Source organism: Trematomus bernacchii, unplaced genomic scaffold (assembly GCF_902827165.1).
Source record: "Trematomus bernacchii unplaced genomic scaffold, fTreBer1.1, whole genome shotgun sequence".
Classification (NCBI taxonomy): Eukaryota; Metazoa; Chordata; class Actinopteri; order Perciformes; family Nototheniidae; genus Trematomus; species Trematomus bernacchii.
In genome coordinates this window covers 9730567-9756527 of record NW_022987828.1, presented here as the reverse complement: position 1 = coordinate 9756527, position 25961 = coordinate 9730567, and the positions used below count along the sequence as shown (strand labels likewise).

The window sequence follows — 25961 nt, the reverse complement described above, 5'->3', positions numbered from 1 at the left end:
TTTCTCAGTATGTTTGGTTTTGTGTTGCAAATCACTCACATGCTTTAATAAACAGCTGAATAGATTTATTATAGCATACGTCAAAGATTATGAAATATGAACTAAGGACCACAGGCTGCAGAATTTATCACATAATATTTTCCTTGTTTATATAAACAGTGCATGTCACATAAAAATATAAACTGAAAGAAGTATCACTGCTCTGTTTGCAAGATATTAAACTTTAAGTAGAATGACACAGAAAATCATTTACAGTCACAAACTGTACAACAGTTGGCAGAGGAGAGGTGCAGGGCAGTTAAAGCAAGAGCATTAAAGAGTGGTTATTATTTGGTCTATGTACAATTCTGTAGAGTGTAAAAATCCAGGTGATATGGTTTGCTTTCTCTAGAACAGTTTAATAACACTTTTATCATGATTGGATTACATGAAACATTCATTAAAAGTTGGGGGCTAATTGAAACACTTGATAACAAAAAGCAGATTGAGGAGGGGGAGAGAGGTAGAGTACGGGGGGGGGAGATGAAGAGCGGGAGAACTAAGGAGACTTGGAGAAGGACCGAGCGAGATTGCAGAGAGGGATAAGAATAAGAGAAATTGATAAATTTGGCAACATGCAGACGGGAATTCAGTTGTTTTTACTCAGCAAGCTCTTCAGACTTCTCTCTACAGCCTCATCCAGCTCCTCCTCCAGCTCCTCCTTTTTGGACATAGCGAGTTTGGACTGATAATCACGTACTATCTGGTCTATGTAAGGGGCACTTTGTGTTCCGTGCAGCATGAGAGTCCACTCCTTCAGGGCTCCGCGCTGGGGTTCATCGCCCTGAAAGCCCACCTCCATGACCCAGGTCCCGCGGGGGTCCTCGCCCCAGGTGTGGGAGGTCATGAAGGGCCATTTGTCGAAGCCCACCTTGGCGTCGTCGTCACGGGGCCTTCTGCTCAGCAGGAGAGACTTTGTGGCCATGGGGGAGGTCATGTTGATGGTGAGGTCGCCGCGGCGGGTGGCGTTGACCGTGACCACCGCTTGAACGTGCTCCAGGTAGCGGACAAAGTTGTCCTTCCCCTGACAGGCGTCGGTGTTGATGGTCAGCAACACTTTGTTGCCAGACTGGACTTTACTGGAGAAAGGAGAAAGCGGTTGAAGAAGTTAAAACCGTGTAGCTGAGAAGCCGAGGAAAAAAATCAAATATCAGTGTTCTAAATTAGTAAAAAGTCAGGGAACGAGCTATGTCCTGTAATAAGAAAACCAAAACCAGTAAATGTGAAAAATTGTTTATTGTCTGTTAAATCTGCACTCCTTAATAAAGAAATTAAAACAAAAACAAAAAAGTCAGGGAACGAGTCAAAAGAGTTAAGAATGAAATACATTTTAATTTTTACATTTACTCACACCTTTCCCTGCTCTCCTTTGAATTTTGTAGTCACTAAAGTACTTGACCTAGTTTTCATATGGAACCACCCCACCTTGACGGAGAATCAAGACTCTTTGTTCGTCACACAAAAGCAGAGAGTCTTTTGTCTGCTTTCTTTACCCAATAATATATCTAATGGTTGGAAGAAAATACTCTGGCCTATAATACATTTATCATCCATTGTATTTGGTGCCACCCATTTCTGACATTATGTTCTAATATAGATGCCTGTTTCACGTTAATTGTAACACTTGCTGTTCAAAGGTCTATTATGGTTTAAGTTCAGAAAGAAAAGAGGGAAGTTTCAGTTCTATGCAATCATTGTAGCATGAGCAAAAGCTGCAAATATGTGCGATTAAATCTCACCGCCTCTGGATATTTACAATTGTTTTATAGAAAAGTTTTTATTATATAGACAACTAAGGCCTATTGCCAATAAACTAAATTTACAGCATGTCATGTACTAGACCGCCTGTGAATTCTGGCTGCTTTTCAGAGCATGAAGAGATCCTTTTTCTTTTTGTCACGATGGATTTGTTCAGAGGAGATCGTAAAAGCAGGCAGGTATTGTTATTGCTTTGTGGTCGGGAGGACATACTGCTGTTCTCATCTCTTTGGATGATGGAAGGAAAGAGTGAGAACCCAGCAGGGCAGGGGTGTTGGCCAAAGGCTATGAGGAGGCTTAATAACATTATTAAAGGCTGGGACCGCGCCACAGGAAGACAAGAAACAGAGACTGAGAGCGATGTGTGGAACAACACTCAGTTTGAAAAATGATTAATAGAGCACTATGCTGAGCACAGGGAGGTGCGTGCAGCGGGCTCATGAAGCAAATTACTAGTCCCAGAAAAACAGAACAATTCACAGTGGGGTGTTTCACAGTAAGTTACGCCCTGGAATTCATATTGAGATGTTTGTAATTACCAAATTACAGTTTTTCTATTGACATAATAGGTTGTAGTTTAAAAGAAAGTATAAAAATACAGCGTTAGATTTATTTTACAAACTGGCAATTTACTGCCATGACTGTTTGTTACCAACAGCGTGTGGGTCGGTGTAGGATTGCAGTTGTTGATCAAAATGAATGCTTGTTTGTAATATGGGTGTGGTCGGGGAAAGTGCTCTGGAAGTTAGGGGTAGGGATGGGGAATTGGCCATTTTAATTCCCAACTAGCATCATGGCTTCTGTGATCCAATCACCAATACTCTCTGGTTTAATTACTATTATTAGTTTATTAAAATGTAAGATTTTGTAAAACTAAATCCAGCAGTGAATATGTTAACATCTCACTTTTGACCCCTGAATGATTCTGTGCGCAGCAGGGGCACAGTTCCCATCAGATAATGTGTCAGAGTAATTACAGCGGTCGGTCAGAGAGCAGAGAGACAGATGCCTCTGAAGGGTAAGACCGGTGCAGATTAAAAACAACCCCACCGCTCAGTGGGACCCTGCATGCCAGCTCCACTGATAATGAGAAGTTCACCTCCAGCTAAGTGAGCCACAGTCTGGCAGAGCAGATCAATGCTGAGAGACTTTGCAGGCATGGCTATGTTGGTGTTTATTTATTTTTTCTCTGGCGATACACTGTCACCAGAGGTGGGCTTGTTGTAATTACATATCCTCCAATAGAGACAGCATTATCCCTGTCGTGCTGCGGAAAACCAGTGAACTGATTAAAACAAATAAAGAAAAGAGACAAATATCTCTCTCCTATACCTCTATGATCAGTTTGTCTGTTTATGAGCTAAGACCTGATAATGGGACGGATAAAGGCACATCTTCTCTGCATGAAAGGACAAGCCCCACCATTTGCATGTGTTGTCCTGACGATGTAAGCCACATAACACTTAAGGGATTTTCTCTTTTTATCTGGCACTACCCTTAAGGGAGGCATTTTCTTTTTTACACACATGCACACTTTCACACCATTTTGTCCTGACTGCCTCATCTGTGGAGCACTGATTAGAGGCTAAAATAAGAAATCTGAGGTGTTGATGGTGGCAATAAAATGCACAGACGAAACGTATTCAGTCTGTTTTTTTATCTTCACACACACATTGACACTTTCACAATGAAAGTTCAGTGTTAGGGCACACAAACCTACACACATGAGCAACTCCACCTGGAATCCCGCCTGTCAATCAGTTCGATTGACAGTATTTCCAGGACACGTCACGCTGTGGTGCTTTATTTAGAACTAATAAGAGGGCTAGCCACAGGAAAACACCAGGCTTCACACACATGGGAGATCAAAGACATGAGCAATGGAAGGGTAGCAGAGGGAGTCAGGGTAGAGAGGAAGAGGAGGTGAGAGTGGAAAAAGACAAGGATGGAGGCTGGAGGTAGGATAGAGAAGATGCGGGGAAGAAGATGGGTGACACAAGGGAAGATGCTGCTCAATGTGTCTGAGGATCTCCTCCAAGGCAGAGTCCAGATGGTCTTTAACAAAAAAAACTTTACTCGTATCGCAAATACAATCTAATTATAGTTCAAAACCAATATAAAGGACATAGTCGCCCCTAAAAGTGCTAATGCTATGCTACTATAATGTTTAGCGTTAAGATAATGTGCTTACCTATAGTAACACTTTAGAAAGGGTTTATACAGTACTACTAACTGACTTACATCGAACAGCAATACCATTTGGTAACATGAGTTAAGATAAGTCACTATAAGTTACAGGACACACCAGACCAACTGTGTTTTATCGCTCATGAATTACACTTCTGTTGGGCAATAGGAAGGGGATTTTAAAATAATTCATGTTTTTTTATAAAACTGAAAAAATCCTACATCTTCCCTTAAATCAAATTTTAAAATGACGCCATTCATGGGATGGTGTTTACGATGAACTGTCAGAGTACAAGAGAAATGCATTCATTATCAAATCGGATGTCAGGACATCAGTCTGTCATTATAAATCTACAGGACCATTAGACAGACTGACAGCTAATCTAAATATGACTGGGTTATGAAGTAGACTCTCCCATGGCAGATGTTGTATTGAATTACTCAGTAATTAGATGAGTGTGTCTCTTTTGCTCAGTAGTGTTTTCCCTTCAATGTTGTGTCGAACTGAGTTGGAAAGTGTAGAATAAACTGTGCAAATGGTAGTTGTGTTATAGCATTTAGAAGAAAAGAGTAGTAATGTGACTTACTGGACATCCTGAATGGATCCGGCTATACAGTGGAAACGCTCAGGCACAGTCTTCCATTCCTTGGACATTTTCACCATGCCCCCAGCGTCCAGAACACCGTAGCCAAACAGGTGGTTGAACTCCAGACCGACGCCGTTCCTCCTCCACTGGTGGACCTCGTCATGGAGCTGGTTCCTCTTGGAGGTCAGGACTGACAGGTGCTGCATGTCTCTCCATGTCAGGTCAGGGCTAAGGCGGGAAAGAACAGTCATCAATGTGCAAAAGACGGAGGCAGGAGGATGAAGGAAGGACTTAGTAATGGAGAAGAGACGATAGTGTAAAAAATAACTAGTAGGCATATATGAAATAAAATATTAACACATTTATATTTAATGGCTTTGCATTTCGTCCATGCTTTCAGTTATGTACACTTCCTAGTGTATGTACTGTAAGCAGATGGTTGCCTTTGTCTGTGTCTCCCTCCATTATCTGGCTGTGTGTAGTGAGTGACAGCTTTGTTCTGGCTGACTCACTGACTCCTGCCATTGGTTCAAGTGTGTTTGGGCAGTAAAATGGCCGTGCAGTCGTCCTAACAGCCTTGTGTGTTATTTGCCGTCGGACAGGGTGAGCATCCGCTCCTCCCAACAGCAACATCATTATTGTGTGTGCAGAGCAAACAGGGTTTCTTTGCTCAACTCCCCTAACTGGTGTCAGTTAATGGCAGCAGAATGTAGTCGGCCTGTAATGTGAGAAATGAAGTGTCTGAGAGAAAGGAAAGGCTCTCCCCTGGGATTTGTGAAGCACTAATTCTCCAGGTTTTAGATTTGTCATATTCGTTTAATTAGGTGTGGGCGGCTTTACTTAAGTGGCATATATTTTCAATTATTTTGTTATCCACAAGGAACAATCTAGACTGAATTCACAAGGATTATAACATAAACTCCCACTTGTAAAACAGTGTTATAATGGCACTATTGACACACTCTTTATCAATAAAAGAAGCTTTGCTATCACCATTTAGCCTAGTACATACAGTTTCCAAGTACTGCAATGTGTTTTATCATTCCTGTCTCTCTGCTACAGAGCTACTAATGAATAAAACATACTGTAAACGCTGAGCCCAGCGTAACAGTATTTCAACTCTATTTTTCTAGCCTCGTACTCAGACATAAAGAGCAGTGCACGAATGATGATGTGTGTCCTTGGCACAAGTATGTACTTTGTGGGCAACACAATAAGTGCTGTTTTTCTTTTCATTTAGTTGATGGTTGTGATAAATAAGCAAGTGATGTGAAGAACTGATTCATGCTTTTAAGGAGTTCAGAGACACGGAGAGAATAAAGGGTCTGAGAGTGGAGATTGACAGAGGAAGTCAGATACATCAGTGCGGTATTAAAGCTCAAGGTTGAACTTAAAAAACACAAGCAGTTCCTGAAGGAGTAGCATATAACATTGTTCTATTATATCTCATATCTACATCTTATGGTTTAAAGCATGTCATTGTGACTTTTATGTTCAGAGTGTCCTGCATTCCAGCATACAGGGATCAAACACGGGATGTATTAATGTCATTAATCACAAATAGTACATAAAAGATGTTTGTAGTACATACTTCGCCTCAATAGCCAGAGCAAAGACACCGGCGGCCTCTGGAGCTGCTGCTGATGTCCCGGAGTGACGCAGCGTGCAGTTTCCATACAGGTCTGTGGTGGCCTGAAATAACCCAATCACAGTATTCTTAGTCACTACCGGCTCTCCCCTTCACGCTCCGGCAAATGTACATTACACTATTTTCTTCAAATGAGAAGAACATACACAACACTCCGTCTTTTCTGAACCCCCTCTCCTCCCCCTAATGTTCATGCAATCTCTAAGCTACTATCTCAGACATTCAATAAACAATTTTCCCAGAAAGCATTTTCATTCTACGGACTTGTGCTAAATCGATATAATCCTCTGGCTTTATGTATTTATACGTTTTGGAAACAATTTTGAAAAAGATAAACAAAAGTGCAGTGTACTTGGCTGAACTGTTATGTACACTCATCGGCAGACTAGTCATGCTTGTATTTACTGAATAAGCATTTGATTATTTAATTTGGTGCTTAATTAGAAATGATAACAGATTGACTGGAATTAGAGGGGAAACCCTAGGGAAGATCTGTGGCTCTGTCAACAGCCAAAGGTGATTTGCATAATCACAAACACAAACACTGCTGCTTTTGTACACTGGGAAATAGTTTTTTACATCAGTATGCTATGGAGTGTTGGTCTTTAATCTCGATGGGTGCATGCTACGAGAGCATTCCTTTTCCTGACACGATCCTTCAAGGTCAACGTATATTTTCTGAATACAAAGAAGAAGGCACAACCTGTCTTGCATTCTTTGCCTCTCTTTTCAGATATAGTATACTCCCATCCATTCCTTCTACAATTCTTAAACTTAACGGTCAAATAGCCATGTTGAAGTTACAGATCATTGTGTATGCTAAGGTCAGTCATTCAATTGCCTTTGATCTCTCTTCTGATTGATTTGTTACTTGTCTTCAACAGAAAAAAAAACACTTTAAGTAACCCTAATAACCTCATAAAAGGGAGCCTTTAAAAACACTGTCCTTCTTATGAAGCATCTGCTACGACCTGAATGCCCTGATCAACACAGTATGCCAGCTGCTCTGAGCATCTACAGCAAAATGATGCATCTGGACGTCCAGAAATGTAATCACAGAAAAAGCTATTACAGTACTCCACCTGAACCTCTATTTTTCAAAAGCAGACAGCAATAACAGCTTCTTAAGCTTTATACCTTGTCTCGTCCAATCTCCCAAAAGGCCAAGGATACAGTACTTGTTAGCCAACTGAAAAGGAGCTATTTACAGATCAGTCTATCTTTGAGAGACATAAAAGGTTACAGAGCATTGAGTCGTCTTTAAATGCTAAGAGTGCACGTACCCAATGACAAAGTCAACTTCTGGGGCCATATCAGAAATCTTTGATACACTTTACATAGATTACTTAAACATTTATCTGCTTAAAGAAAGGCACACTCACAACGCCGGCCTCTGGGTTCCTCTTGCGTCCGTTGCTGAACGTGGATGCCAGGGTGGAGGAGCAGCTCTCATCGTACAGGGCGGTGCGTCCGTCATTGATGGCCGAGTTGATGGAGATTGTCCACATGCTGGAGGCATAACCGTCACAGTTGCAGTCGTCATAGCTACCACCATCTCCCGATGCCCACACATAGATGCTGCCTTTTCCTCCGCGCCCCTAGAACCACATGATCATCATCACAAAGCTTAATAGTTGGACATACATGGGTAAAGATAACTATTTGGGATTTAGGAACTTCACCTGACTTTAACTATAGTATGTATCAGTAATTGCCAGTTAACAATTATGCAAATGATCAGAGACCAAATTAGAATAACACAGCTAGGACAGATAAAGCCACTTCAAAAATGTTATATTATATAAAAAAGACATATCATTTGGGAAACTATCAATCAATCAATCAAATCCTTACTCATACTTACAAACTTCATTGGCTGCTCTCATAGACTTTAAGATGCTTAATATGTGGGCTTCTACATACAATGACTCTCTAAAATCCAATCAGACTCGGTTACAGGTGCGGTTGTACGAAGAATAACATGTTTGGTGGGTTGAAGGCTTTATTGTCTTTTGGGGGGTGTTTGATTCGTGTGGAAGAGGGAAAGACCTTGAGAAAATGAACAGACACTGAAAAAAAACAGCTGCTCCATACAATACAATCATGCAATAATTAAATCGGTAATATCAATGTGTATAACAAAGGAAAAAGACAAGGGTAATTATACATTTGTAGAATTAAAGAAGACATGGATACTGATTTAAATGAACTTGATTTTCTCAGGTCATTTCATAGCTGACAAAAACCTGGTGACGTAAACCCTTAAAAGTTGTCAGTTCAATCTTTAAATCATTCTCAATAACTGTAAACAAATAGGGACACGCATTCGGTCCTATCTAATAGTTGAGTTCATCTCTTGCTTGTTGCAGCATTCTGAGCATATCAGAGCTGTTATGTCTTTGTAAAGTACCCAAGGCATTAAACAAATCAAAACATGTATATCTTTTCTGTAACTCCTTTTTGCAATAAATAGCTTTTGTAGATTTGAACACAGTAAAATGCCATCTTTGTTGCTGATAGTGCCTTGAAACATGATACAACTGTGGCTCAACGCAGAGAGCATCCTCTTCACCTAATGCTGCACCTGTTTCTACAAAAGGCCGACCGTTTCTCTACAGAACAAAAGATCAAGTGGAGGAAGAGTGCCATGTCCTTCCCTTCACTATGCTTATTTATGTCGCTCTCCATTTGAATAGCAAAGACAAGTTTGAGCATCGTTGAGCTCACGTAAGAGCTTCAGGCCTTCTGTGTTCTACACAATCAAAAATAAAGTGCTTTAATTTTGCACGGCATTCTATTTCATTTATTTCCATTATTGGTGGCAATTTGCAAAACCACACTGTTATGTTTAGGATGCAGACTTGAAGCCATTCTGTGTGACTCAGTTGTTTATATAGCAGGATGTGCTTATTCATTTAAAATCTTTTATTGTTTGCACTGTGTACATCATGTTTAGCATAAACAATAGCTCATGTAAGTGATCATTAGAATGTGAGATGCTTGATTAGTTGTGTTGATCAGAGTTTACAGTTAGCGTTGCTCCCACTCAGCTAGCCTGCCTGAGAGGCGGTCATTTCAACACAACGCACACCTGCCTGCCACAGTGCATAATGACTAATCAAGCAGGGAATTGGCAATAGCAATGTTAGCATGACAGCTCTGTGTGGTGTGGGTGTGAAAGAAGACTCCTCTTCAACCAAAGGGCCTACGTTAAGCCCCTGTATCACCTTGCTGGAGTGTCCTTGAGCAAGACCAGCATGAACAGTTCCATCAACCCTGTAAATACGTTCTGACTTTTCGTTTTGGAGGGGGCAATGGGTTATTAATGAGAAACATATGCTTGTAGAGTAAGGAGTAACACATTAGGGATGCTATATTGGATTGACTACCAAATTGCATCCCTATTCTCTAAATCAGGGGTGTCAAACTCAAGGCCCCCGACCTCATTTTATGTGGCCCGCAAGAGCTTGCAAAGAATATAATATATATACAATACAATTGGTGTAATTGTTTAATATTTGCTTTCAATTATTTGCCCTATACTTCTGCATTCAGACGTAGTTATTTATGAAGTTATTACCAGAACTGATAATAATCCAATGCAGAGCCAATCATGTAATATAATACAATATTTAATATATATTATATATTTATATATGTACATTTATATAGTCTTAAAGTTACAACCGGCCCTTTGAGTGCAACCATAATGCTAATGTGGCCCACAATGACATTTAGTTTGACACCCCTGCTCTAAATGAATCTGGATAAGCTCGAAGTAAAGCAACAAAGACCTTTTTTATCTTCGTATCAGTAGTGAGGAGCTTTACTGTCCTTGCATGGCAATTGGGTTTAAGGACATAACAATGAAAAATAATGAATGCAAGCTAATTAAGCAGACTTTGTAGACGGCGAATAGATCCAAATGGAAAAGATTCATACTAGGGCTGTGCAATTAATCGTATTTTAATCTCGATTACGATTTTGGCTTGCAACGATTACGAAAACAATGTAATCGAAATAAAACGATTATTATTTTTATTAAAAAATAAATAAATGTAATTTTTTTTTTTTTTTTTTTTTTTTTTCTGTTGAATTATACTTAAAGTTCAGGGTAATCAACTGTTAAAAACATACTGTTCAAATGTTTTTTTTCAATATATGGATGTTTTCAAAGTAAATGGATAATCGTTTTTAATAATCGTGATATCAATTATTGACCAAAAATAATCGTGATTATGATTTTTGCCATAATCGCACAGCCCTAATTCACACAATGTACAGCTTTCCTTTTTGGCACATTATTATATAACCCTCTGCAGAGCGGGTATGACGTAGCCTCACCTTGTTAACTCCGTCAGCCATAGCCTGCAGCGTGAGCTCTCGGGGTCCGTCCACCGTCTTCCCGTCATCGGTCGGTCCCCAGCTGGCGCTGTAGATGTCAATCACCTGGGGCATGTGGCTGATTGATGACGCCTCAATGATGTCAGTCATAAAGGGCTGGTCCAACATCCTGATACCTGAAAGAGCAATTTCTCCATATGAATCTGATAGCAAAATGATGGCAACTTGTGGTTTGATATATTGCTAATCCTCCAAGAAAGGTAAGGTAGCTATAAATTGGTGATCTACATTTCATTAAAATCTTTCACAGCTGGCTAGGTTCAGAATATATACCGTCAGCACAATACAACAACATCAAAGCCTTTAACGATAGCAAAAGATTGATGTCCTCTTTATTGAAGCACACAAATCAAGCAGTCAATACTCATCCTCTTTTTACTGTCTTTACTGATTTTTACTGTTACTCCCAAGGAAGATCCATAAAAAACAAAAACATAGAGCTTAATGTTGTTGTCTTGTTGCTATGAGGACTCCAACTGACCTCTGGAGTCATTTGCAGTAATGCTATGAGGTAAACGGTTCAAATGTGCTCCAATACCAAACAATGTTCTTCCACAGTAACATATATAATACATGATGCGTACACAGTAAAGCACCATCATCATACCTTTGATCCCTTCATCGTACCATTATAGAGAAATGTTATGTTCTATCATTGCTAACTGCTCATTGTCATTCCTCTCACTGTCCAAACTGCAGCTTGAATATGATACACACCTGCCACCTTGGAGTTGTAGGCGACTCCCACGCCGCAGATGTTATTGTTGGCTGCAGCAGAGACCTCTCCAGCACATCGTGTGCCGTGACTGATGAGAGCAAAAAGCAGAGAATATACTTAGGAGGTTCTGCATGAATTTGCATGAATTTACAAATGATAAACTGTGGTTTAAATTGAGATGAGACTTCTTGGATAAGATGCAACTTCTGCTTTTGTTGACTTACAACCAGTCTGAAAAAGTGAGGTTTAGCATTTTCTGTAGCCATAAATCAAATCAAATAATCATGAAAATACTGTGATTTGAAGAACGTTGGCTCATAGAGAGGCAATGAGATTTAGACTTCCCCTTATCGAACATTCATCCGAGTCCGAATGAATATGTTTGCACATATCAGTGTTTTGTGTGCACCATGTGATGTGTCTATCTCTCCATCCTTCCGCTCCCTACAGGGACACTGCAGAGAGTCAACCCTCTCTCCCAGCATGCTTTGCTACAGACAGGCAGCTATTTATAACAACCAGCTGATTAGCCAGCGAGTTGTGCCCGACAGTCAGCAACTGCTACACTGGGAAACCCAAATACTCCCTTCTCACTCCCACACACACGCACACACACACACACACACACACACACACACACACACACACACACACACACACACACACACACACACACATATATAGATACATGTGAGCAGATGGAGGCACGGTGGAGAAGGAGAGGCGGAGAAAGAATATATTCCTCTTTGTTCCTCTCTCCGACATGTGTTGCCGTGGCAGTGGATCACCGGTGTGATTGGGAGATTCTAGGCAGATAAGACACTATCAGACAGAAGGTCAATGTGAACACTGAGAGGAGGCTAGACTTGTACTAGTTGTCCTTTATCTAGCTTATCTCCTCCAAGTGAGCGGGTAAAAATAGATATTATGTTTTCTATTGTGTTGTGCCAGACCACAGCTCTGTTTATGCTGCACCATTATGCCTTAATGGAACTATGTGAAGAGAAAATCAATATAGGAGAGCTACCAGGCTCTAGGGAGAGCGTGCGAGTGTGCACATGAAAACACACTGCCTATGTGTATATATGGATAGGGGTCGGCTGGGTGAGCTTTACCTGTTGAACCAGTCGTCTGTGTACCGGGGAAATGGGAACGGGTCATTGCTGCTGAAGTCATAGCTGGCATCGGCATTCTGAAAGGACCAAATGGATGCATTTACAAAAACAACATCACCGAGACAGAAAAACAAAAGGAGAGGAATCAGAGAGGATCATTTCATGGAGAATCGGGATGGATTTTTCCAAAACATGGCTTCCTAGTGTGAAATGCTGATGCTGCTTATACTTATAGTGTATAAGTTAGACTATAACTCACCCCCTGGGCAACCAGACAAAACTATAGCTCATGTTTTATTTTCTCTGGCAGAGGCTTCTGGCACTATGGACAGGTGGTTATACACTTTTGAAAACAGATGAAAAATAAAAATCCAGTTTCAGCCAATAAATCTCCATAAAACCGTCACACCATCATTTTAATACGACAGACCAGTAATAAATGCAGCTTCTAAGTGTTTTGTTAAAAACGTTTTTCTAGAGAAGTTAACGGAAACAAACTCAGCTCAAATATAACTACAAGTCTTTACTCTACTCTGCGGCTCTACTGGAATAATGTGTGGTCACATCGGGGATTTCTAGCTGAGAAAATAATGGCCCAATCACTGCCAGCATTTAATTCCACATGGCCAAAAGTAATAGGATAAGAACGAACAGCAGCGGAAAAGCTGGAGAAACAAGACGCAGGAGAGACATATCTGCCAGAGAGACATTATACAGTCAACATAATTCCCAGAATAGCCTCGTCTGAGGATCACACAGAGTTGGATTCAAGATTCTGCAGACATCTTCGGGAAAGTCTAACAGTTATTGCTCTTTCTGTACAACACTCCCAAAAGACATTCAGGCTATTGCAATCTGCTCTAATCTCCCTTATACCTGTCACTCATGTCCCTTGGAGTGGTATCTATTTTGCCCTGTAACCCAGTAACAGGTGCTTTGTTTGGTCCGAGTATGGAGAAGCCACAGCCTGGGTCATTAGCCATAGAGCTGAACACATCAGATCAATCTTGGGGGCTGTTTCCACGCGCCCGCCTGACAGCTCTGCTGGCTGACATTTAGACGAGATGACTCAGTCGGTGACAAAGAGAGAAAGCAAAACAGCAAGGCTTACTGACCCAATGGAGAAACACTGTAATTATCACGATGTGGAGCAGGTGACTCCGAGAGGAAGCAATGCTTACGGCGACAAGGGCTTTCTGACGTAGAGGTGGTCGATTCTGTGACTGTTTAAAGAGAAGTGAGGATAAATATGAAAAACGAATGCCAACTGTTTCCCTCATAAGCGATGACTTGTTCACTTTCTTTGTCTTTTTTTTTCTTGGAGAGTTATAAGTGGTACAGCATCAGCAGTGAAGCTGGTTAAACATTTAAAAAATCCAAGAATAGGCTTAAAAATGTTCTTATTATCAACAGAGAGCTGATGTGTAAATGGAGAACATGCTAGTCCCCATACGGGTGTTGTGCTCAAGTTCTTCCTTCATTAAATGGAGTGAAAAGTGCTGAGTCCCGGTAATAAATGACACAGGGGTATGTCCATGAATCACTCGCTGTGCTTCACAAGCTCATATCCCCTGCTATCAATCAGACTCTGTTCTTCCTCTGCTGTCCTTTGAGCAACCATGGTCGTAATAATGGATTGTCCCTAGCTTCAGACACCTCACCTTTCCCTGGAAACCCTCGTCTGTTCACCTTTCTGGGAGCGAGTAGTACTCCAAAGAGCAAAGAGTCAAAGCTGCTACGTTTTTGTAAAACAGTATATAGAATAGCATCATATAGATAAGATAGAAACATATTTTTAAGTAGAATGAACTAAGGAGCTGTCCCCTACTCAAGTATAATTAAAATGATTTTACTTTCCTTAAATATTTCAAGTTTCTGCGTATTGCTACTTCTAATCCACCACATTCACCACTACACAGGGAAATAGTGTATGTTGTAATCCATTACATTTATCTGAGAGCTGAAGTTACTGGTTTAGTTGCCGTTTTAGCTCTTGCATAATAGATGCATACATTTGTTTTATAGCATGTTAGCTATATTTGGTAGTGACAGCTTGGAGAGACACAGTGAAGGCAGGGGGGAGAATGACGTTTATGACATGCATGATGTCTGTGAGTTATTATTAGCAGTTTTACTAAACAGTGATTATCTTCCTTCATACTTCTAAGATTCATTTAATTGATTTAAACAAACACACGAAAACACTATCTAATATTCTCTCCCATTAACAATCTCCTAGATTTAGCTTGTGGCCTTTTTGGAGATGATATTTCTGTACTGATTTTGAATTGACCTAAAATGATATGTTGTTATTCTTACAGTATACTTTTAGTTAGGTACAAATCGATATTACTAAAACTCAAAAGGCACATATTTTAAATCCAGAGTAAAGCCCGTCATGATGTTTGGTATGTTTTTAATTCCTGAAGCACAGATAAAACACCCCCTCTTAGGGCCATTAATCATGTTATCATGGCTGATTTCAACTGTCCTTTGGAAACTGATACAACTAATCTGTAATCTAGAGAGCAGAAGCAGGATTTCTGCATAATGTGACTTTATGAGAAAGTCCTTTGCAAGATGCGTTAAAGTCAAAGGAACATCAGAGAAACTATTTTACAAGGTCCGAGCTGTCGGGGAAGCTGGATACTTTACATCTGCTCTTGGAACAGCGGTTGTGAACATGATGTGAAGATGTTTCTGTCGCAGCGTACGATGAGCTTCTGGGAAGAAAAATAAAAACCCCGGCAATCTCTTTTATCAATTTATTTGAGAAACTTTGACTTCTCTCTCTATTACTCTCTCTCTTCATCCCTCATTCACACAAAAGCAACATATGAGATCAATTTATTGTTAGTGTGACATCATAAAATGTTGTCATGGTAACTTCCCTGAGTGTAATAACACTTGCAGACAGAATAAAAAACCTGTCACCTGCCGATTAATGCTGCGGTTACTTCGAAATCCTCAGAATATTGTAGTAGCCAAACACAATAGCAGTATTGAAGCAGGTGCTGGCAAACTTGGAGATGGAAGGAGTAACTGCACACTCATAGCTCCGTAGCTTCAGGAATAAGGTCAAATCTTCATCACGATTTTATTACAAAGAAATGAATCACTGATAGTTATCATTTATTAAAACTGTTAAAGGTAGGAGGAAAACATAATACAGTTTATCTGCTATTAAATCTGCCGTTTATGTTTTATTTGTGCAAAAAAATATTCAAACATGCCATGAAATTGAACTGGCAAGCTATGAATGTCTTATCTCAGGCCAACACATTTTCCCAATCAACAAACCATATCAAATTATATCTTATTAAAGGTCGTCATCACACCAAATAGGAAGTCTTGAAATAAAAAAAGGCCGTGCACGTCCAAAGCTGATATGCATGTACACGTAAACATCCACAACCACATGGCAGATGCCACATAAACCCAATATTGTGTGTTTTTTCAAATGTAATATAAGACAGCTGATAGGAGGTCTTTGTGGATCTGCGAAAAACCATGGCGACGGTAACAAAAACAGGATTACATACAGTGTCTCTCTCACTCACTCACACACAAATATACACAAGATCTATGCACAGCGTGATCCATCACTCCAGTAGAGCGTGCTCCTGCATCACCCCAGCTGAGGCTGAGTGTTATTTTTGGGGCCAAGGCTCATCTCTGTTCACAGGCGAGAAACATGCAAAGGCAGGCAGACATAGTGCCAAGAGTACAGACTGATGCACACCGGAAAAAAAACCAACTATTATGCAAGCCACATTTAAAAGGATCTCACAGTGTGCAAATGAGCTGAGGGGGAAAAGCATAACAGAGAGCACACTGTACTCGTATAATCTTTAACACCTTTTTCCAACAATATATTCACAAAAAGAAAAATTTGGTATGTCTTAATAAGAAAATGGACGTATTTGTCCAATGTTTTGAGGCAAACGAATCACATAACCCAGTCTGTAACAACAGCCTTAGGCACCCTGCAAGGTTTGTATTTAAACATCCTGGATTCAATACAACAGCAGTGTGCAGTCGTGCTGACGAAGCTGCATATTTTATAATCAAACCCACTAAGCCTTCTTCGCTTCCTTGTTCCATTAAGCGATCCTTCTTGTCCTTTAAGGTTTTATCAGTATTCTGGAGATAGAGCATCACATTATGCAGCGCCAACTACCCTGGCATTATCTCTGCTTGTGACATATCAGCCTGCCATTGTGCCTGCCACAGTGCAGTGTGCATTAACATTAAACAGCTTGGCTGGCCGTCTGCCTGCCTCTGCGTCCTCCACGAATACAAGGAGACTCGGCAGCCATGAAGGCAACGTGGAAAGCACCTGTCACTGCCAATGGCACGCCAAAAAAAGCCCATGACATTCTTCCACCTGAACCCCTGCTTCACTTATTAACAGCACTTCAGAAAATGGAAGGAAAATATGAAATCCAATAAGACTGGAGTACTCACATAATTTGATGCCAGGTCGGGATGTAGATAGTCGATTCCTGAAATGTGATTTTGACATTAATCAGTGATATAATTAAGTCTGAGAGGAGGTGCTTTACAGAGGATACTGTGACCTTCAGTGTCTTCTTCACCACATTTTCATATAGTTTGGTTCTTTACTCAGGAAACAAATAACTTAACAAGAGGCGCTTTCACACCAAGTACTTTTCCCAGGAATAGTTCCCGGAACTTAATTCCCCGGAACTCTTTAATTCCTGAACTATCTAGTAGATCGCGTTCACACCGGAATAAGTCCCTGAGGGAGGATTACGCAAATGAAGCATGGATGTATAATAAGAACTGGATACAGCGTCGGAGGCGGGGTCTCGTTCTTTCCTATGAGAGCTGCCCATTGGCACATGAGGACAAAATGGCCCAACTTTTGAGAGAGCGAAACGTCACAGATTACCCATCATGCCTGGCTGTCAGAGCAGAAGAACCCGTATGTGCGCTCACAGAGCATGCGCCCCTTAAGCCCCGCCCCCGGAGCTCCCACTCTCGGCTCAGTAGAATGAATGGAGACAGAAAATAAATCTAGACTCGGCTTTTAGTGCATTTTACAACTTTAAGGACCTAATGATTATAATAAGGGCTATAAAATAGTTTTATATAGTCAATTTATTAATCGATCAACATATAATTAATTGCCAACAATTTGATAATTTGCTACTATTTTCTTGATTTGATACCTGATTTTTAAGCATTATCGTATTATTTACTTTATTATATTTGTGTATTTTAATCTACTGCATTTCCCAACACTATACAAAAAGGTCATACACTGATAAGTACTGTATATTGAATCTATTTTAACTCCAAAATGTTTTTTCAGAGATATACCGAAAGGATTGAAGATGCTTCATTAGAGTTTGCGAAAATTCCACTACATCTTAGGCTTGAAAATTATAACGTTGGATTTTCAAGTTGGGTTTCGTTGCACAGTGGGGAATAGCTTTAGTTTTATGTCTCATATTAAATCACACTTTGATTCAGTGAATCGCTTTTAACACAGAATGACGAACAATCTAAACGAATGCACTTTACCGAATTGTAAGTGGTTACCATACATACTCTTGAAAACTACCTTTTTTTTCCATTCCTTATAGATATAAATAGAGTTACTAATCGAATATGTACGATGAACATATGCATGTATAATTAAGTGTTTTCAGAGAGCGCTCAAGGGTAAAACACTTTTCACTCACCGTCATCCATGATGGCGACGGTAACTCCTTTGCCCGTGTAGCCCAGTTGCCAAGCTTCAGCCACATTGAGATCCAGCCCAGGGGTCCCGTCTGCCTGGCCCGTGTTTATCTAATCACAGAGGCAATATGGAGAACATCCATGACTCATGGCACCCAGGTGAGCAACATACAAACATTAGTCAACATGGACCATGTGTGTGTGGGAAGAGGAGGCTATGGATAAGGACTGTTTGGGGGTGTGAGAAGGGGAAGTAAATGTCAGCGAGATGAGTGACAGCGAGCTAACTGCAGCGTAAAAGTCACGCTTGCCAGTTAGAGTAAACAAGAGGGGAGGAAACTAGGCGGCGTGAATGCAGCGATGAGGTGGCACGGACCTTATTGGCAAGACTAATTAATGAATGAATAACAACGTTGATTCAGAAAGTAGTGGGGAATATGCTGGCCTCTGAGTAATTAGGGTGGAAGAATGGTGGTTCGAGCTGAAGGTCAGGCTGCATGCAGACTGCTGCTCGGCTGATAACTCACCAGATACCACTGTTTGGTGAATAGAGGGTCACTCATGTTGACTTCAATATCATTGATATCTCTGTAGCCTCGCTTCTGACGATCAAAACCCTCTTGCTCAACGACATTCTTTACCTGGGGTGGAAAAGCAAAAGAAATGCCAGGTCAGAGTCAGTTCAGGCAAGAAATGATATCACAAAAACATTTTCTGAAAGGATCATACAAAGGGCAAAATGAAATTGTTAGTGCACAACGGTAACTCGGCTGGAACACGTAAGTAAACTAGAAATAGGACTTGGTATGAGGGTTGAGATGGAGGTTTGTGCGGCTCTGTATGCAGGAAATCATCAAAGCCAGCTGTGCTCTACTGTACCATGAAGGCAGAGCATCATGTAAATCAAAAGCCCTATTCTTCCCCTGCTAATCAGAAGGGCTGCAGCTGGAGCCAAGGCTTCCAAACTCACCTGCTACACAAGAGATGGAGTCTTTTTTTCTCTGCTCCCCGTCCATTTTTAACAAAAAGCCATAGCAATTACACTCACAGATACGCTTGTGTTTCTTGGAATCATCAAAGACACTTAAAGGCGGATGAACAGCTGTGTTTTGGATTGAAATTGCTCACTGAAAGCTGCCACAATACTAATAAGCAAGCAGTAGGAGATAACGTAGGACAGAGGACATAAATGATGAGGATAAATGTCTTGAAATGTAGATGCCTTATTAGCTGACAGCTTTTATCGAAATGACTGGCAATGGTGTTGTATTTAATACACTCCTAATATTTCACTGCCTTCATCGTTGTCAGCATTTGTGGAGAGGACAGCAATCAACAGCAGCCAATACATGTGTCATTCCTAATTTTAAATGGTATCCAATTTACTGTGAGCTTTCATTAAATAGTCCCCCATTCACACGTTAGGAAAAACTGAAGAGGTTAAAGTGAGGTAAAGGAAGTATGAGTCATTACATCTATTAGAGTCTGGCAATGTCTGAAGTATGTTGTACTTTATTACTAACAGTACTTTTCACCAAGGTCGCCGAGGAACAATTATATAATTTGAAAGGTTGGATCCTTTGTATGTGTGTGGGTGTACAGGGAAGGCCCTCTTAATAAAATGAAGCACTCCAAACATTTAATGGACACTCATTTTGTTCAATTATCCTACCTTAAATACTGATAATCATTTAATACTAAACAAAAAAGGTATTTTCCAGCTACATTTTGAAAGCACGTCTCTGTGGCTAAATGTTCCTCTTGTGCTCACAATGAGCAAATTCACTGCAGAGTGACGGAGAGAAACAGTCATTGTTCGGTGTGTTTACCACCACAGATAAGAGAGCAGAGCACTTAAGATGGCCTTTTAAAATGGCCAAAGCCTATTCATCCGGACCTGTCTTTTATGGCATACTCTAGGCAATCAGGATGCACACACATTGTAAAACGACACATCTGTAAGTCCTTTAAAAGACAAGTCACTTCTGTGAAAAAAAACCTATTTGCATATTAATCTTCTGTCTGGAGGATTTAAAATGGTGAAAAATAATGTATTTTTTCATTTTGATTTGGCCTTATGTCCCATTTGCTGTTACATAAATGCATTCCGAGGGAAACTACCAGGACTTTCTACAGTGAGGTCTCCCTGCATCCCCCCCCTTCTCTCCATCCATCATCATTTTATTCCATCACTTGGCAGGAGAGCTGGTATTTCCCTTGAGACGACATGTCATACTGCCCACTCACAACATCAAACAGTGCCTGTGCACCGCCATCACTCGCCGCCTTTGCCCCTTTGCCCACTGCCTGCTCCCAACGCTCCAGTTCACTTCAAATCAAAGAGCTTTGCTGCCTCTCTCCTTTCTCCTTGTCCTTATCCTCCAGGCTTTCCCAGACATGTGCCTTTCAGGGCCGGGGATGCTGCTCATTCGCACAGATCTATTCTATTGTCCACCTTTTACAGATAGATAGATTGTATTTGTATCAAGTAAAAATAATATGAGAGAAAGGAACCACAGATGGATGGACAGGCCAAGCCAGGATACATGCATGAATAGACGTCTCAATTGAAATCCATGTAGGGCATGTGTTGTAAAAGGACTACAGAGGACAAGACACATAGAAAAAGAAGCAGAGGAATAAAAGGAGAAGCTAGTGGGTAAGTCAAAAGTGGGTCAGCAGGCTCCAGTAATAGAGTTCAACAAAGATTAGGGCTTCTGGGACAAAACATCCATCCATATACATTCAAGGCTTCTGCTCAATTGAGTGTTGACTCCTTTAAATGAACACAATAAAACTACTACAGAAATGTCAAACTCCTATACTGTATACATTAATGTAGATGCAACGAAATCCTTTCTTTTGACAGAACTGCACGTGTAAAACTGAGAAATGCACATCTACCGCCTTGAGACATGGGAGAAAGACACTTCAGAATGATAAACAGGCAACATTAAATCAGGCTAGCTGACCTCATCCATTCCAGTGATGCATAGAAATCAATAACTGCAGTGTTGCATATGAGCATGTCAAGGATCTGATTAAAACCCAGCATCTGGAATGTAGACCTGGCCATGTCCACGCTGTCACACTTCCATTAGCTGTATTAGCTTGTTGGAGTGGCTCGCATATATTTTCATTAGCACCTTTCACAACCGCAATTAGAGGGGTTAGTTGATTGTCTACAGCAGGACCTTCACTTTCACCGCCTCGTTCGGTGGGCAGCGCTAAACACACAGCAAATCACCCAGCCCAACTGTTTATTTAAATTAGAGCTTCAAGACACAACAGATCCTTGGTATTAAGTAGATTTGTCAATTCATCACTGAGCCCACCGATAAACAATTAATCTACAACTACTGTTCAGTATTTTCACAACACCAACACCGGTGTTGGTTCCAGCATCTTGAATGTGCTATAGTTGGATTTAAGAGAAAGGAAAAGCAATTAGCGGATATCACCTCGAGCGCTAGGAAACTGTGATCCACATCCAAAATGACATACATTATTTCAGCCTGTCATTTGACTTAACCTACTCATTATGAATGCTTTACAGAAGGCATATAAACACAAATAATACACAAACTAAAAATATGAAGGAACCCGATTCAAAGCAATACAAAGAAACATCTAAAACTATCACCAAAAGGCATGTTTATAACAGGGAGTTTAGATAAGTAATTTGGAGCTGGATATTGAATTAGTGGCATTCCACAGGGTTTTGAGTTGCCCTGATGCCAAAAACACTTTATTTTCTTGAAAATAGAATCAAAGAAAGTCAAACGGCATCAATGATCTTACAGATAATGATAGTTATATTGGTACTAGACCATAGATACATCTTTATATATATGAACAAATGTTGTTCTTCTGTCCTTCCTTACACACATGAACCACAACTCAATATATTTAAATGTATATTCAGGTTTTAGGGATTTTATATTTCTGAAAATACGTCATTTTAATTGTTCTGTTGATCCTTTATTATTATTGTGAGGACGGTTTGAATGCGGTTTCATGTAAAAAAAAAGTACCGGCAGTGTTTGTCTTGGCAGTTGCTTAATAAATCTTACAATCATAAGACACCGTCTGGGGACCAGCGCTTCTGACATCATCGTCATCATCACTACACCAAAAATAATTAAAACATACAGAAACTACTCACACAATTAAGTGTCATTAATGGGAATCGACATTTGCATTATAAATTAATAACTTCTCTACAGCTGCACTTTGCTAAATTCTATCACCCTCATGCTATGTTCTTAACTCATATCTCTTTCTATCTGTCTAGCTATATTGAATGTTTGTTTATTTTGGCTTCTTATTTAGTTAGTCCTGTATGTATGTAGTGGCTCTTAATGCCATGTGGTCTGTCTATGGTGAGCTCAGTTTGCTCTGCAGTTTGAAAGCTAGGTGATTTGTTACTGTATTGCTGAAGCCCTATTTTGGACTGTTTAATACATGGACACTCAAAAATAACCCTTGTCATGCAAGGTGAAGGGGTAGCCCCAATCTTTTAGGAACATGTACAGAAAACACACAGTGCTTTTATCAGTGTGCGTCTGTGTGTGTGGATGCTTACCCTGCGGTCTTTTTGGAGACGCTGTCTGCTGCGAGCACTGCGTTTGCTCCGCCTCTTTGAAGTGTCCTGAGGATAGAAGTGGAAGAGCCCCTCTCCAAAGGAAAGCTGGGTAAAATAAAAAACAACAGAGGCAGAGAGATCAGTAGCAGAAGCCAAAATGAGAGTCAACACAGAAGCAGCAATAACAGAATATATGGTCATATCAAATGTAACAGAAGGACGGCAGGTCACCTTACAGATGAAGTAGGAGCCCTGATTCCCTGGCTTTCCCCGTGCGGGCTATTTTAAGGCACTGGAGAACAGTGCTGGAATTAACCATAATGAAACCACAAGGGCAGGGAAATGAGAAGCATCATCCAGAGCTTTCCCTGCGGCAGATTAAAGACCCCCCTATGCTTCAGTAACAGCCAGGGTACGGGTCAATCCTCAAAATAAACGCTTGCAGATGCGCCTGTCAGATCTAATATGGAAATGAAATTCTCACGGAAGCACAAGGATTATTCTCATCTTCCGCTGCTCTAGGTCTATTGTTGTGGCCCAAAAACATAGATGAAAGCTCATGTATGTGACGCAAAAAAGCAAATACAAAAGCGGTTTTTTATTAATCTTTGCTGATCTCCAAAATAAAAGAGAGGGAGGCTTTTATCTCTCTTTGTGCTCACATTTGTATGGGTCTGGATCCTGTGCCCCGGTCTTGTTAATTAAGCAACAATAGCAGATAATTCAAACGACACGGATTGTTTAATGATGCTTATCCCATTAAGACAAATATAGCTGCAGATTACATAACCTGGGAGGTAGGGAGGCAGTAGATGGAGTGGGGGGTTATCTAGTGCGAGAACTAGCAAACAAGACTAGCACAGATATGATATTATGACGGGTTACAGACTGAAATAATGTTTTTTCTGTGGAGGTAAAAAAAACTAATCAGAAAATCCCTATTCAAAGCAGCGTAGACACTCTCTGTTCACAGCTACGCCTCACTGGCTAAGGCTCCGGCCAATTTCACCCACACATTTATTTTGACATGTGACAAGGCACACACACTGCCAGGGAATTATATCAATTGGTCTGCCATAAATGGCTTGTTATCTCTTTTGACTTGTTTTGATACGTGCTGCATTTTTCAAGCTATTTGAATACACGTATGTCTCAAGTGAGTAAAATCATGTCTGCTAGGAAGGCCATAGTCACGATGAGCAATGTAAATACATCATGTTTTAGAAATGTCCAATATGAAATGTAAGGTTAAGAAATAGAACCTCAAATTAATTCAATGTAAATAAACACATTTCATCCCATTCATTATGGGAATTTAATGACTTAACACATGGGTTTGAATTGTCAATTTTCTAAAAGCTATGGTTAACCTAAACCTCATGTTGTGAGTGATGTAATGAAGATAACAACATTATTCCACAAAATAAATTACGTCTTTTGCTTTATGGGACACACACTGGATGTGATCTTCTAGTCCCCGGGGCTATAGGCCAATGTCAACCTACTAGCCAGAGCCTGCATTTGATGACGTCATCAAGCCAAAGTGTAACGAAGTCAAACCAGCTTTATTCTCTGAACTGCTTTGTTTTGCGCAATGTTTGACTATTTCTGAGGAAAGTGAAGATAATGTTAAGTATACCAAATAGCTTAAGCTATGTTTCAGGACTAATTACTTTGGTTTGCTATGAGACATGAATTCTTAAAGTTTTTCCCTGAAGAGAAAAAACAAAACAATATTTCCCGTAGTGGCAGAAAGCGTGACAGTTTCCCCCCGAGCATCCCTACCTTGCGGGCACTGTGGAACCCATGTTGTGTTGCAAGTTGGTGCGCCTCGTCCTGTGCGCCCTCGTGCAGCTGAACCAGGAGATGGTCCGTGAGGACTCCTTCTGCAGCCTGCGTCGCGAGCAGCAGCGCGTTCAGCAGCACTATAAATCCCACGGCTGTCCCATGGCGGGGAGATCCACACATCGTGTCTGGCTTGTGTCAATCCGCCTGTCTGCCTGCCCGTCGGAGTGAAACCAGTGTGCGGGATGCTCCGCGCTAAAGATGGGAGGAGGAGGAGGAGGATGTAGAAGGGGTCGAATCAAAGCTTTTGCGGACGCATCTCCTCGTCGTCAGCTGATGGAAGTTATTTGTCTCCGAGGTGTAGCCGCTCTTGCTGTGTGGTGCGAGTGGGGAGGTTGTGTGTTGTGGACCAAACCTGCATCCTCAGCTTTATCTCTCCTCTTCCTCCTCCTGTCATCTGTAATTCATTTACCTTACTCGCTCGGGTAGTATGTGCGCGTGACGTTGTAGCCTACCAATGGGCTCGAGCGGGTGGGTCCCGTTTCTTCCTCCCCCCCCCCCCCCCAGAAGAGCTAGGGGACACTTTTCAGCACTTTGGAGAGCTCCTCCCATAACCCTCAGTGTTGATAGGAATTGTATCGATTAGTGTGATGCTGATGGCCTTTTTTGAAGGTGCATTTCAATCCCGACAGGGAATAATGTGCCATACAGCTCATTTTGACCTTTATGAGCAAATACCTCTTATAGAATTCCAATGGGCACATATCGAAAATATACTATTCACATTTTTTTTTAACAACATGATGTAAAGCTCCTTTTCACCCAGCTCAACCCTCTTTTTGTAGTGGAATGTAAGAACAGTGCCATTGGACTATAATTGGTCATTTGGACATGAACAGCAGGTTGTTAGAAAGAACCGTGAAATACTTCTCCTACAGAGGCTGCTCATTAAAGGACTCCAGCTCCCCTGCTTTCCTCCTGCTTCCTTGCTGCTATATGATACATGGGTCACTGCTGTAGTCTGATGTAACTGTGATGTGAATGTGTGAGGAAGTCGAGAACAAGCGGGAGAAAAGAGTATCGGTGAGTGATGCTACAACTTTCCCTTTCACAGAGAAGGTTCAGTGAAAAGAGGCATATGCATACTGCTGCACAGCTGGAAAACCGTGGTCTTTTCAGTTCAGGAATATGGACCTGACACTAGTTAGTCACCAATGTGGCAGCTCAACATAGATTTCCCCAGAGCCATTTTCATTCAGTGGCCCATTTAAGAATCAGCAGGTTGTCCAATTAGCAGAAATCTGTATGTGTTTTTATACACGAGCATGTGGACTGAGTGCAGCATAATTGTTTTGTTTTTCAGATTATAATTACACTGCTGTTGTGCCTATAATTTACATTGTCTAAACTTGCATGACTGTATGCT

At 40.8% G+C, this 25961-nt stretch overlaps 1 protein-coding gene across 1 annotated transcript; it reads right to left on the bottom strand.

The window, feature by feature from the left end:
• Nucleotides 1-201: 201 nt before the first annotated feature.
• pcsk2 (proprotein convertase subtilisin/kexin type 2) lies at nucleotides 202-24999 on the bottom strand. Its single transcript, XM_034152591.1, has 12 exons — nucleotides 24536-24999; nucleotides 22751-22855; nucleotides 18693-18806; nucleotides 18168-18276; nucleotides 16924-16961; nucleotides 12457-12533; nucleotides 11341-11429; nucleotides 10564-10739; nucleotides 7602-7817; nucleotides 6163-6263; nucleotides 4572-4799; nucleotides 202-1118 (listed from the first exon to the last, which is right to left on the bottom strand). The coding sequence occupies exons 1-12, from the start codon at nucleotides 24716-24718 to the stop codon at nucleotides 629-631; spliced, it is 1926 nt and encodes a 641-aa protein (XP_034008482.1). The 5' UTR covers nucleotides 24719-24999; the 3' UTR covers nucleotides 202-628.
• Nucleotides 25000-25961: the final 962 nt, after the last annotated feature.

Excerpts from the sequence above, each read along its gene's own strand:
- pcsk2 (XM_034152591.1), bottom strand. The coding sequence starts at position 24,718 with ATGTGTGGATCTCCCCGCCATGGGACAGCCGTGGGATTTATAGTGCTG. Across the intron at positions 12,534-16,923 it reads CCGACCTGGCATCAAATTAT|AATGCCGATGCCAGCTATGA; the intron begins GTGAGTACTCCA and ends TGGTCCTTTCAG. Across the intron at positions 7,818-10,563 it reads TGGCTGACGGAGTTAACAAG|GGGCGCGGAGGAAAAGGCAG; the intron begins GTGAGGCTACGT and ends ATGTGGTTCTAG.